The sequence below is a fragment of the Schistocerca cancellata genome, chromosome 6, assembly GCF_023864275.1.
Source record: "Schistocerca cancellata isolate TAMUIC-IGC-003103 chromosome 6, iqSchCanc2.1, whole genome shotgun sequence".
Classification (NCBI taxonomy): domain Eukaryota; kingdom Metazoa; phylum Arthropoda; class Insecta; order Orthoptera; family Acrididae; genus Schistocerca; species Schistocerca cancellata.
The window spans coordinates 23036913-23052378 of record NC_064631.1 but is presented as its reverse complement, the minus strand read 5'-3'; the positions used below and the strand labels follow the sequence as shown (position 1 = coordinate 23052378).

General features: G+C 38.0%; 1 protein-coding gene across 4 annotated transcripts in view; it reads left to right on the top strand.

Annotated features, from left to right (window-relative positions):
* The first annotated feature begins 293 nt into the window (after window positions 1-293).
* The window catches only part of LOC126191120 (leptin receptor gene-related protein), a 34607-nt gene continuing 19434 nt past the window's right edge, over window positions 294-15466 (top strand). For 2 of the 4 annotated variants that reach the window (XM_049931864.1, XM_049931863.1), the window contains exons 1-2: window positions 436-470; window positions 12473-12547. In XM_049931864.1, coding sequence (XP_049787821.1) covers window positions 451-470; window positions 12473-12547 — 95 coding nt within the window. In that variant the 5' untranslated portion in view covers window positions 436-450. Of the gene's footprint in view, window positions 356-435; window positions 471-12428; window positions 12548-15466 lie in introns of those variants that run through there. The other 2 variants (XM_049931865.1, XM_049931862.1) reach the window with 2 other exon arrangements.

Here is a 15466-nt window from a genome sequence, read left to right as displayed (position 1 = left end):
GGTTACTTGCTTATTACGTAAAGTATAAGTCAGACATAACATACCTGTGATCCTTCCGTACGTGCTGGTGAAATTGAACATAAGTATCAGAATGAGCTGATCATTACGTGACAGTAATTTAAGTTTGATGCTAGTCGAGTCTACAGAACTATTAAATTTTCAAATCTTCGTGATAAGTGTGTTCATCATGTCGGTTAGTGTTTAATTCATTTGTTGTTGTTTATCTCCATTTGTAATGACGTTTTACCTAATACAGTGCTTTTGTGTTTTCTTTTTCATTGCTAAGTGTAAGTGTGACAGTAACTAATTCGTTTTACTGTTTCATTGTTTCGTGACGCTGCCATGGATACACAGCGTAAGTACTGCCAATTTTACTATTGACATTTTATATGCTTGTACTAGCTTTGTTTTGTGTACAAATTCTTGCCGTTAATATTTTGCTGGAAGCAGATGGTTAATGTTGCATTCAGGTTAGCTTGATAATAACTTAGAGAACGTGCTTATAATGGCAGCAAATAGTCTATTTAACTTCAATATACGAATAAAGTCAAATAATTATTGTTTAAGGTATCCAGTGAATTACCATGAATTGCTTTAATTAGAGACAGTTATGTGGTTAACAGGGTACCTTTTCCCATTTCAGTCTCGTACTCTAGTGAAGCTCGAAGTCTAAATCGATTTTGTATGAATGTAAACTTCTGTAACACAGGGATTTCGAAATGAGTGTCGGTAATGTTATTTCGTTTGCTTTCCAATACCAGTCTGTTTTTTTAGTAAATTGGATACTTGGGACTAAGCTGGCATACACACACACGACACATAATTGTAAAATAAATGTAGGTGTTAGGCAAAGAAAGTAAATCTGAATTCATTCAGAAGATTGTGTTTGCACACGAAAAATATTGCTTAAATCATTTAAATACCTTCGCAGGTTATATTGGTGTGTTCACTGAATGTGTTGAATTCAAATCAGATTGAAACGGGGGGAGGGTTCAAAGTGTGACATAGTGTAAGGTCACCTGTGTTTGATCTCAGAGCCTGCTGGAATAAAAGAACTGGCTCTCATTCAGAGTAAGATGACTAAGTAATCCATGAAAACCTACTGAAAAAGTTTGGTTAGCCAGTATTCATTGGAGAGAATCAATGGAATTTCTTTGCTTGCGTGTGTATTGCTCCTGTAGTTAAAAGTTACTCTTAAAAAAGAGTAATGATTCCTTCTGCAGAATCATCCAAGAAAAATCTTTCCATATTAGTTGCAAGTGGAATGAATTTCAATAGGCCTATGTAGTTTATAGTAAAAAACAGAATCCTGACTTTGGGGTCTTACTGTAATTTTTAAATTTGTCAACTGCTTTTCTGAGCAGATTGTTGATTCTTACAGTTTTTCATTTTATTGGTTATACATTAGGCCTATTTCAGTTGTGTTACAGTTAATTTACATGCCTGGTATCAGAATTGCTTGGTTAAGTTCTTCAATTTAATATTTACCATTAGCAAAAGAAAGATGTTACAAATGTGTTCCATTAGCCCATTTTCTGGTAAGAGTGTAGAGTGAGAGCTGTGTCATTATGTAATGTGCTTTGTGTAGGAATGCTGACAGGAATGTGTGTGTTAAATAACTTGCAATTACACAAAGAGACACTAGCAGATGTGTTCAAGGGGGCTAGGATGTCAAACAGGCTGACTTGGAGCAGGAGAGGCACCATGGGACATTTAAATTTCCACTGTGTATACTTTTACAAATAAATTCATAAAACTTAGTCAGAATGACCAGGAAGGGTTCAGGATTCACACTCATAGCAGAGGAAGTTCAAAAACATAACAATATATATATATATATTTTTTTGCATGTGAAATTTCATCTTTTTTTTCACGTACTATTGTCTGCATTTGTTGCTGTCGGTACACTTTTCTTCAAAAGTAAGAGAGATTCTTTGGTGAATTTTGCACAGCATACAAACCATACTTACAGATGTATGAAACTCTAGAATTTATTTAATTTATGAAAAATTGAATTAGCTGTTACATTTTGAACTTTGTGTAGAAAAAAAAAACTCAAATTTTATAGTTAATTTTCTCATCTCAATTTTTACCACACTTTTTAATAGATTTGGAAAATTATTGAGTTTTCATACACCTGTAAGTATGGTTTATATGCTGTGCAAAATTCATCGAAGAATCTCTCTCACTTGTGAAGAAAAGTGTACCTTAGCAACAAATGCAGCCAATAGTAAGTGAAAAAGATGATGAAATTTCACATATAAAAAAAAAATTATTTTGTTATGTTTTTGACCTTCCACTGCTATGAGTGTGAATCCTGAATCCTTCCTGGTCATGCTGACTAAGTTTTATGAATTTATTTGTGAAAGTATAGACAGTGGAAATTTAAATGCTCTGTGGTGCCTCTCCTGCTCCAAGTTGGCCTGCTGGCCGTCCTACCCACTTTTAAGTACTCAAGAATGGAGGCAATTGTACCAAATTCAGAATTGAACAAAAGCATACAAACTGTATTTGGTGAAACGCCAACTATAATCGTATTGCTCTTGCTCTACTCTCGGTCTGGTGTTCTTTCTTCAGTAATTTTTTTTTAATCCTATTTAAAGATCTGAAAACTTCCTGTATGTTGCTGATAATAGCTCATGTGGTGTGAAATTTCTTTGCCTGATTCTTACTGTGTAACTTCTGAGCTATCCTGATAAATCCAGTGACAGCTGTAACACTGATATATTCCTGCATCAGGGGGTTGCCCAGTATTGAACTTCTCGACACAGTCTGTCTCCTCCTCCTCCTCCTCCTATTCCTAAGCCATCTGGGAAACAGAGGTCTGTGTCCTGTGTTAGAAACACTGCACTTGTTCTATGCCATACAAGCAACCTATCAGCAGTTCAACAGGCTTGTCTTTCTTTGCCCCCTTGAATGACTTGGATTGCATACAAAAATTTTGCACATAGTGTGACATGGATTTCATAACCAAAATTTCACACCTGGAATTACTTGGATTGCATAACAAAAGTTGTATATTTGGGCTTACATACCTCATGCTGTACTCTGATTAAAGTAACTTCCTGATTGACCTATGTTTTTGGTGGGAACAGAGTTGTCGGTAAATGCCACATGCTGATACATGTGCGTGCCAGTGTGATTTCCGTTATGATTGTTATTGGACCTCTGTTCCACTGACCATTGTGTGGGCCTGACATACTGTTGTTTTATTGTGTGAATCTATCTCTGTAGCATATTCAGTATAAATTCTCACAGGAAAGTTGCTTTACTTTTGAACAGTTATTTAGTGGCATCTGATTATGAAACTGTGTGATGAAAAGTGTAAATTAAAATTGCAAGTGCAGATGTACCAGAGTGCTTCTGTTCTTAATCAGCTGATTAATCCATATTATAAATACTACAGATCACCTTACTGTGACATCTTCTGAATGTGAGCTATTTATTTCGAAGAAGAGAGGTGTGTTAAACCACAACAGTACCTGCGGTGTAACACCCCTCTGTTCTTCGAAAGATACAGGTCACTTTCAGAGGATGTCACAGCAAGATGACTTGTAGTACTTATCATTTGGATTCTGAGGGCTTGTCAGTTTAGATTAGAAGCATTCTGATACAACTAGACTTGAAATTATTATTAACACTTTTCGTCCCACATTTTCATATTCATGTGCTACTAAAAAACTGTTTAAAATCAGAGTGACTTTTCTATGCGATTAATAAATGATTCAATACAGAGGGAAATTCAACATTAAACAGACAATGTACAGGCCAAGGCAACATTCAGCAAAAATCAGCTAAAGTAGCAGTCAGAACAGAACTTATGGTGGTGCGCAGCAGTTGTTGCCACATGTGTATTCCTGCATTGTTAACATAGCCAGTTACTGCATACATTGTTGATATACATAAGTATGCCCTCCTGTGCTATGTTATGATTAGGGAGATTACACTACATGTCTTACAGCCTGCATAACAATAGGCAACACAGTGAGCACATGAAGCCAGACATAAAGCTGTGATTGACAGATGCCTGGCTCCTACAACTCGACTCACTTGAACATCAGCCACAAAGTTAGTTTTGATGAAAGTGTAATCTGTCCCTCTACTGCTACTATCCCCCTCGTCTACGCCTCTCGCAGTCCCTACCTTCATTCTCTGCTTTTCAATAGTTTTGATCTCACTTTCTATAAAATTATCACTGCTCCCCTGTACTTACTCTCTTTCTTTGAGTGTTTAGCAAGTAGCTGTGAGAAGAAAACCCTCCAGTAAACTGTCAAGCAAACTGCATTTATGTTTTGGAATTCTGGGAACTTGTCAGGTCCAGTTTGCTGGTTACTCTTTGTTTAGGCCTACTGAAGTACAGATATGAAGTTTGCTCACACATTTACATTGAAGTTGTGCCAGTTGATTTTCAGGTATTAATCACCCTTCATAACAGAATCTCAACTCTGAATGATTGTACCTAACTCTTAACAAATATGCCTTTCAATCTAACCCAGTACATTCACCATATCTAGGCTAGATGTGCTGCTGCTGCACTGATACTGCTAGTAGGTGTAAACTGTGAAATCACCCCTATTGTATGTGCCTTTTAATAGTTCTGCTGTGATGATGTAATTAAAACTGATTAAATATGACTTAAATTGTTCTCCAGACAGAGAAAAAAACTGCATCAAAACTCAACTTGTCCTCAGATATAGAACACAGACTAGAAAATAAACAAAAACACACATGACTATGGAGAAGGAGCTACAGATAAATCAATGTCAGTAGAAGACTAACAGTTTAACCATATTATGAACATAATAGTAATGAGGTGCTTGCAGCATAGCACAACTGCTTTCATGTTTCCCAGCTACCTTACTTTTCCATAAGAGCAAATATCAGCAACTTCCGATTCATACAACGTTGAGGGATATTCAAGATGTGGTTGACAATATACTTAATGAATCCTATACTGTTCCATAGTGAAGTTGATCTTTAAATTGTGTTGGCGTAATTTACTGTTACTAAAGTTAGAACTGGGCCATCAAAACAACATAACTGCCAACATTGATTAACCAGGGAGGCTAGGTACTATGAGAACATAAATTTATACTTGTCAAATTATTTATTCACTAAAATTGACAACAATGATGCTGTATGGGATTTCTATATATGCCCTAATCTGGAATATCCCTGGGAATTGTCAGTTCCTCATTGTAAGTTTACCCATTTTGAAGGAATGGAACTCGAAATTATAACAGATTGTACAGAATATGAGTGAAACAGATTCATTTGTTTTCATTTTTCGCTTTTATTTTTTTTAAAGTTTTATTGTTTGAACTTAATACAACTACAAGACTTCAGAATGTACAAAATTTTCTGAACTATCAGTGAGAGGCATGTGTGTCCGCAAGAGGGGGCACTGCATCCCCCCCTCCCCCCTCCAAACCCCCTCGGAATCTATAGTACGCAGTTTTTATTCATTACAGAATTCTCATAGGCCTCTAGAAGTGATTTCTCATGATGCTGCAAAACCTCTCATTCATTCAGTTGTAGCATTGTGTGGCTGATTACTGTGACAGTAATACTGCAATTACTATCATCTTTTTAGAAAAGTGTAACACCAGACACTTGATTATGGAGCACAGGCTTCATTCATTTGTTAACCGTTCTCTCTTGTGTGATAATGAGCATACTGCTATACAGTGGATCAAATGAAGACAGACAGAAAGCTGCGCTTGTGAGATGTACAGACTTCCTTACTGGCTTCTTCGAAGTATTGTTGTCAAGTTGGCTATCAGGCGTATTCCAACTGTAGCGAGGCGTATGACAACTGCAGCAGAATCAAATTCCCAATTGCAGCCTTCTGAACGCAGTCAACATTAGCTACACACAGTGCTTTCTGGAGCATTGTTTGGTTTCGCTGAATGCCGCATGTACTGTGTGCACAGCGCTAAGCCTTAATGATTGATTTCACAGCAGCTTTGTATTCTTCATCACTAGAAGACATCCAAGAGTATGTTACACTATTTCATATTATTGGAGGGAAGTGTAGTCTGTGTGAGGAAGCTTGGCGAGTTAGTTTAGTGTATTATGTTTATTTAACGGCAAAGGGAATGTTTCTGTCAGGTCCAGACTTTGAGTCAAAATGAGGCTAATCCAGTTAGCATCAGTACCTTGCAAGCCCTAGCAGAATTCTCTGGCTGATGTTTTAAAGAGTAACCACATCACAAGCCGTTAGCTGACCCTGTTTGTAAGTAATTCAGACATTGGGGAAAAGGATATAGGGCTATACCTCTAGCACGGGAAGAGAGCAGAACAGTCACCTTTACACTCTCTGGAGAGTTCTCCTATAGTCCTTTCTCTTTTGTAAAAACATCCACTTCCAACACACATCTACTGATGTTCCGGGTGATGTAGGCTGTATAGGTGGCTACCAGTATTGTAAGTTGCGCTTTACAGGTTTTGTCAAATCACAATACTGATCATGTTCACATCACAATTTTCTAAACATATCTGACATCACAATGTTCACGGAATTGCTGCCAATATTTCTCTTATCAAAACTACTCACTACACATTTAGTAAGCAGTGATATATGTACTTCATAATTTACATCTAAGTGAAACTAAGTTGTTACTGAGCCAGAGTGTGTCAAAAATGTTATAATATAGACAACTTCTTATCTCAAGCAACAATGGGGTGTGATTTTTGGTCAATGAGAACACAAATACTTATAAATCTATTAGTCTCTGATATTATTGATAAATGTACAGTTTTCCTGCTATCGAAAAGACTCTATTAATTGCCCTTGCTTTGCATGCAACTAAACGCATGATTGAACAATCCTTCACTACTCTACAAAAAGTAAAACACATTATATGAGTTGTACATGCTAAGTGTTCTCGAAAGAAAGGTGATTGATAATCTAACAGTCTTGGTTGTCACAAATATTTGGCTGTATTTTTCCAAATACGTAGGAATTTCAGTGTTTGGTGTGTAGGTTGGGCCCTAATGGCACGACTTTAATTGCTGCAAGTGAAATGAACAGAAATTAAATTTGTAATCTTGACTGGCACAAATAATTGGCAGCTTCTTCAGAATACATCATAATTTCCGGTGCTATGGTTAGGTTTGGGATCTAATAGCTGAGTTTAAATTGCTGTGAGTAAACCAATACCAGCTAACTTCTTTTACAAAGTATAGGAGATTACAAATGATCACTGAGAATGGCTACCATATCCAACTGACGATTCGTTGTCTTTACTTTGTATCATTCATCATGCAAACCATTACCAACAACAGCAAGTAACATAGAAGCTGCAGACACTTTAAATGTGTGTTTACCTTACAGTGCAGTAAAACGTACTCCACTGTATACACACACACACACACACACACATACACACACACACACACACACACAAAATTTTAACTGAACTTTCTATCTGACAATGTTATGGTCACTTAAGCACATCCTCAGGGAGGGATGGGTGGATAGATGGATGGATAGATGGATGGATGGATGGATTTGCACCATTGCCCTCATGATTTCCATAGTTCCCACCTTGAATATGTCTTGTGTACACTGCCAGTTTGTCAACATGCCTTGAGCCATGCAATTTAATACGACCATTCAACTGCTGTTGTGGATTCATAACAAAAATAACCTGTGTAGTAGTGTTTCCTTGCAATCAACACCACTAGGTGACCATAACTACCTACAAATTGTGGCTCATAGCTAATATAATGAGCATGCAAAAGAGCTTGTGCTATCAAGCCTGTAGATGTTCATTATTAGGTGTGGAAGGGTCAATGGCATCACATTCTCTTCACTGGTTAAGGGAGGTTTTATCTACTACCTGATAGTCATAGAAAAGTGAGGTGGTTGCTACACATTTTAGGCGTACAGTCCCATGGGTTCAGTTGGGAGGTGTTTATCATAATTGAAACCTCACAACTCAGTAATTGTCAGTTTTGAGTTAAATGTTTCTACACACTAAGAAATGTGTCCTGCACAAGACAAAATTCCTGTGGCTGAGTGCAGGTATGTGTAACTAGTCTCTAGCAAAGTATCAAGACCTCGCATCTTTTAAGATTCAAATCTGGAGGTGTGAAACTTTGTACCTCAGAAGAATGTTTTTGCTTGGAAATTTATGGGGCTTCTTTCATTATCGTGGCAATGTAATAATTTTTTGTTCCCCAGCTGATTACACTGTCTGACAAAAAAGTGAAACATCTGCAAGGGGAGGAGGAAATGAAATAAAAGTTCACAGGTTGAAAGGGTACATGTTGTTATTTCAGTGATTACAAAATAGATTCAAATTTACAAACAACTTGGCAATACAAACCCACTTGCCAGAATGATGTTGTACCCCCTCTGGCTGGGGTGCAGCCATTGTTTCACTTCAAAGGGCATTTAAAACTGTTGTATCCTGTAGTGAAGTAAGCCGCCCTACAACTATTGTAACTGGCTCTCGATATCCTAGATACTGGCACTGGGACCAAATTGACATCCGAGCTGATCCCACATGTTGTGTAAGTGACAGAACTGGAGATCTTGCTGGCCATGGGAGTACCTCAAGATCATACAGATAGTTCATAGCAGCACATACCACGTGTGACAAGCTTTGTCCTGTTCAAAAATGGAACCATGATACTGTTTCATAAGTGAAACATGAGGATGCAAGACGTCTGTAATGTTCTGTTGTGGCATCAGTGTTTCCTCAGTGAACACCAGCCATGAACTGAAGACAGCTCCCTAGCTTCCCATACTATGATGCCAGGAGTGACATCACTGTCTCTCTACAAAATGTTGGAAGAATGGGATCTGTTTTCGGGTCACGCCACACACTCAGACAATGGTCATCCAGAGTTGCGAAAAACCACGATTCATTGTTGAACACAGTGTGATGCCATTCATCAATGCTTCAGGGTTGCCAGTCACAGTACCACTCCAATTGCAACCATTTGTGTTGTGGCGTTAAATGCAGCCAACACACAAGATGGTAATTCCCTAGTCTAGCTGCTGTTAGTCTTCAACCAAGATGCAAATGACATAGAAAGTTGCAGGGATTCCATTACTTCTTCCCACAAGACAGGTGCAGATGTGAAGACATTACAGTGTGCTTGGTGCACAGTATGGCTATCCTTCTTTGTGGTGGTCAAATGTGGTTGACTGGAGCCTTGTCGATGAGTATTCCTGCCTTCGTGTTCACATACAATCCAACGTCAGGCCACTGTCACATCCAAATGCCCCACAAATGTGGATATTGCATGATTTGATAAGCCGACCACATGGAGACCCAAAACAACGCCCGTTTCAAACTCTGCCAGATGAAGATAACATTTTCTCTCACTAGTATGTAGCATCTCCCTACCAAGCCTGCTCACAACACTAAACACGAACAACGCAAATGCCCTCCATTGGCCGTTCTACTGGTCACAAGGAATTGCAATTCTAATCATTTACTTGCCTGATGCTGTGTACATGTGGGAAGTTACATTGACATCTGACCATGTCTTCTTGGCATTTTACTAGTTTTGTCAGGCAGTGTATATTGATGTGATAAAGGAAGCAAGATGTGACAAAAAGTGTCCAGTGTAAAATGAATTGCTTATGACATGACTTTTTCAAAGACATCTGTGTAATGGTGCCAAATGCTCAAACATGAATTTCATCTGCCCAGAGGTGTCTGAGGTGGCATTGCATGGCACAAACAAGTTTGTCTGAGGAATAAAGTAGCAGATTCATGCATTACAGACATATCAGCTCAGATATAATCCATTCTGTGGCTATTGAAAATAAACTGGGTTTTGAAGAGGATTGGAAATTACTTTCATGATGCCCCAGTATATCACTGTGTATCTAGAAAATCCATACACAGTACCAGTTGGAATTTCTGCACAGATCTCTATGAAACCAACTATTGTAAGAGACTATCATCCTTTTTAAGAATGTATTCTTTAGAAATAATATCAAACAAATTGCGAGGAAAAGATAAATAACTTCTCTACAACTTTTATTTTTGTGTGAAAAGGCTTTAAATTCAAATTAAATTTGTTTCATGCTCAGTTAAAATCTATTTGAGTGCCAAAACTAATGTCTTGTTGTGTACTGAAAACTTTCAAAATACCATAAAATCGCCGAATAATATGAGCAGCAGATATTGTTACTTTAGTTTATGACTCAACATCTCACACAGCTGTCAAAGTACCTTGTATAGCGATAAGAGGCACTTAACATTCATACATAATACTGATCCAAATACAACACATTGTTAATAGTAAAATCTTGTATCTCAAAAATATAGATTTTACAGGAAACTAAAATAACTTTCTAATACATACAGTTTTTAATTGATACTAGCTATACTATAAAGTAGTATGGCTAGTATCAATTAAAAACTGTATGTATTAGAAAGTTATTTTAGTTTCCTGTAAAATCTGTTTTTTCGAGATACAAGGTTTTGCTATATTAACATTGTGTTGTATTTGGGCCAGTATTATGTATGGATGTTAAGCGCCTCTTATCACTATACAAGGTACTTTGACAGCTGTGTAGTGTTAGGTGAGGATACTCCACTGTGTTGTCCAACTCTATAGGGTCAGTGGCATCGCATTCTATTCACCAATGAAGGGAGACTTTATCTGACACCTGATGATCATCATAGGTATGGAGGTGACCAGGTACTAATACAAATCTTAGGCACACAATCCCGTGGGTTCACGTGGGAGGTGCATATTTCGTATTTGGTCCAGTATCGTGGTCGGATGTTTGACACCTCTCATCATTGTACAGCGTAAAATTTGACTGTTATGTAGTATTGGGATAGTATCCCCCATCCCATTGCCCTGCTCTACTGGCAATGTTTCATTGATGCATTCATTCTTCAAGATGATAATGCAAGAGTACAGCATGCCTACCTTATGAAACACTCTTTTCTTCCAAGAGGTGGCAATCAGCCAAATGGAATGGCTTGCTTTATGTGATGCCCTGATCCCAATCTGGCATGCTTGGCGTCTATTGAAACTTGCAATGTCTCATCACAGTAACAACCCTCACTTGCTGGACAACCTCAGGAGGGCCACTGTGGATCAGTGGTACTGTCTTGTAGTTGATAACGAGATGCTGTTAATTAGCAGCAAATTTTGATTTCACAGAAGTGCAAAGATATGCACTTTTGAACAGACTGCCTTCATTTTGGTTACCTTTTTGTTTTATTTCACAGCGCCCCTAGCTCCTCCGCACCCGCCTTTGCAGTAAAACTAATCAGATACCCTTCCTCTGTGGAGGCTGATAGTTACTTTCTAGGATTTGGGTTAACAAAATGATAGCTTTCACAATGTACTGTCGTGCTGCATTTCATCACGCTAATGTTGAGGTACCTGTTGAGTTTAAGCAGAAATGTCTGAGAATGACGCTGAAGAAATGTTTGTCAGTTCAAATAATCATATTGTGAGCTTTTTTCATGTGGCCACATAAGAGCAATAATAGGCTAGGTATTATATAATATGAGGCCCTGCCATTACGTTAGCTAATGGCGAGACTGAATCCTCTGGGTTTGTCAGACTGGCTTGCTAATTCCTTCTTTGTGCAATTTATTAATATGCACTAGGTAGGCTGCACATTTTTTAACTGTTTTTATAGGCCAAAGGATATGCACTGTAATTTTTTTGGAATCTTAAGTATTTTTTCTTTCTCAATTAAGCCTTGTTTCAGTGTGCAAAATAATTACAATCAGGGACATGTCTAATTAAGATTACTTCATATTTTGAACACTTGTGGATCTTTTTATGTTTTTAGGCTTCATCTAACTTTTCAGTGAGGTCCTGAAATTCCATTTACTGGGTGGCAAACGATTTTGAAAGATCTGGGAAATTGGAGGGGCTGCTGTCAGGTGTAAGGTTTCAGGTAGGCTGTGAGGTGTGTTTAGATAGCACGGTCAGTATGATTATTCACTGTAAAATACAATGCTCTAGATTCAACTTCTGAACCAATGCACTATTTTCATGTGTTGACAGTTTATTTTCAAGAAATTTGAAATCATGTCACTGAAAATGAAGTGAAAAGAGAACTTTGTTCCAGATTTGCTGTAACACCTGTAACTAGAGTTAATGAGAATTCATATTTAGTTTGTAATGTGCAGTGAGCAATTTTGCTACTAAATATGCTTTTCTCACAGAAGTAGTGCGTATTACATGTGACCCCTCTCTCTACATTTTTGAAATAATTCTGAAAGAAGTAAATGTGATTTAGTAAAATTTAAGCTCTCCGAGGAGGAGATATCGTGTAAGAAAATAACGTTCCTCCTCTAATATTCTGTGATATACGAATATTTGAATAGACAGTTGCCAGCTTGTAGATAAAGCAGCAGATTTTTAGCCTTTTTCATAGGAAGGAAGAAAAGCTTTTTGTGTTTGAAAGTTGGAGTTGTACATTATATTAATATTCATTGTATATGTTTTATATTGTACTTGTCTTTTCTAGGTTGGTTTCATTGGCCTTCGCAGGGTCAATTGGTATGACCTTGGTTATTCTAGGATGTGCTCTGCCGTCCTACAAGTAAGTATGCTGATTCATTATTTTTCTTTTTTTGTCTCAGTAGAGCATGTGCTAAGTTTTAACGGCATGTAATGTTGTCATATCCTATCCTAAGCCTATCCCTTTCCCTTATCATTCTTAACATAGGCATGGTGAAACCAGTCTCCCTAAGGGAGTAAACTCGATACAAATCACCGGCTGCCTTGCAGTTAGTAGAGGGATCTACAAAGGCTAAGGATGCTCCCCTGAACATGGAGCCAGCCGCCCTGCGAGCTGTAAGGGCCAACTCCCGCAGAAGATTAACAATCACCCCCTGTAAAACATCAATTGTTGCAAATGCTAGCAAAGGAATAAGCCGGACAGATATTTTGATGACGACCCCAGCAAACATAAAAAAAAAAAAAGGATATGAGATATGTACATACGAACATGGAATGTGCGGAGCCTATACCAAGCTGGAGCCCTACGTCGGCTGCTAACGCAAGTAAACAACTACAGTATAAAAATATTGGCTCTCCAGGAAATTAGATGGAAGGGGAGTGACATAATGGATGCAGGAAATTTTACTACCTTCTATAGTGGCGGGAGGATGAATACCTTTGGAACAGGTTTTGTGGTCGCCAAAGAACTGAAACATGCGGTGATGTGCTTCGAACCGATCACTGAACGGATGTCCATATTAAGATTAAGGGGAAAATTTTTCAACATTACAATGATGACTGTACATGCAGCCACTGAGTAGGCAAATGAACAACAAAAGGATGAGTTTTATAGCAAGGTAGAACAACTGCATGATCAGGCTCCCAAACATGTCAAGATATTAATCGGAGACCTGAATGCAAAAATAGGAAAAGAAGAGGCCTTTGAGCCAACTATAGGAAGACATAGCCTCCATGAAATATCAAACTACAATGGACTTAAGACTGTAGATTTTGTTATAAGCAAAAACATGACTGTCGGCAGTACATGTTTCCCACACAAAAAATACACAAAAAACATGGATTTCACCTGATGGGTGAATCAGAAATCAGATAGACCATATATTGATTGATCGGAGACGCGGATCGGACATAATGGATGTTAGGAACCAACGTGGAGCTGACTGCAATTCAGACCACTATCTAGTGATTATTAAATATAGACAAAGGATCTCACTACTGAGTAAACAGAAAGGCCACAGAAAGAGGTTTGACATTAAGAAACTGAAGTTCGAAGAAATGCGGAGAGCATATCAGACGAAAATAGAAGAGGGGATTAAGAATGAGACCGACACATCAAATGAACATTTAGAAGTAATGTGGAAATGATGTAAGACTGCAATCCTCTAGGCAGCTGGAGAGATTTTAGGACATGAACAGGCTCAAAGGAAGGAAGATTGGTTTGACGAGGAATGTATGAGTAGAATTGAGGAACATAATATAGCGCAAATGAAATTATTGCAGAGAAGAACTTGAGTAAATCTGAATGAATTTAATTAAAAGCGCCATGTAGTGAAGAGGGTCTGCAGACAGAAAAAAAGAGCACTAGAAAAGAAAAAAACTGGAAGAAATTGAACAGGTAGGGGAAAAGAAGCAAAGTTGTGAAATGTACCAAAATATTAAAGAAGGAAAGATCGGGTTCCAAGCCAGAACAAATATGTGTAGGAATAAAGAAGGAGATTTGATAGGGAAGAGTAATAAAATACTTGACAGGTGGGCAGAATACTTCAAAGAGTTACTGAACCCAAAAGTAGAAAGGTTAGAACGAGAGGAACTGGTGGAACTAACTTACTATGGACCAGAGGTTTTAACACCAGAACCTACACTGGGGGAAGTGATGCAAACCATTAAGACCTTAAAAAACAATAAGGTGCCTGGAGAAGATCAAATCCAGGCTGAACTTCTCAAATATGGTGGGGAAACACTGTGGAAAACAATTCATAAAATAATACTGAATATCTGGCAAGAGGAGAGCATGCCAAATGAGTAGAAAACAGCTATAATGTGCCCCATACATAAAAAAGGAGATAAATTAAACTGCCAGAACTATCTAGGAATCTCCCTACTAAATACTACATATAAAGTTTTCTCCAAGATTCTAACCAGCAGGTTTACTCCATATGTGGAAGAGAGTTGGAGATTATCAGAGTGGCTTTAGAAGAAATAGGTCAACAACTGACCAGATATTCACATTGCGCATACTACTTTAAAAACGTTATAAACATCAAATTAACATACAACAGCTTTATATTGACTTTAAACAAGCCTGTGATAGCATCTCAAGAGTGGCATTGCGAAATGTAATGTAAGAGGCTGGAATACCTAAGAAGCTCATTAAACTTTCTATGATGACCCTCAGCGAAACCAACTGTAAAGTAAAAATACAGAGCAAAATCTCCAGAGAAGTGCAAGTGAAGAAGGGACTTAAACAGGGTGACAATATCTCCTCATTGCTATTCAACCTTTGCTTATAAAAAGTCGTAAGTCAGATAGAGTTAAATAAAGGAGGAACCTTCTTAAATCGTTCACTGCAGTACCTAGCCTATGCAGACGATGTGGCATTACTCGCACGAAACTCTGCTGTGCTAGGCGAAGCCTATCAACAACTGGAGAAAGGTGCAAGGGAACTTGGCCTGACAGTCAATGTCAAAAAGACCAAGTATATGGCAGTGACCAACCAACAAAACCTACCAAATCTCAGGATAGCCGACGGAGTTTGAAAGGGTGAGAAACTTCAAGTCCTTTGGGTCGACTATCACGAAGACAAATAACTTTGGCAGTGAGGTGAAAGCCAGAATAGCAGCAGGTAACAGGTGCTACTTTGCTGCATTACCCATGCTTGGGAGTTGACTTCTACCACAAAAATTCAAAATCCTCATTTACAAAAAAATTATAAGACCAGTTTGTACGTATGGTGCCGAAACGTGGACCATGACTGTAAATGAGGAAAGGATCCTTAGCA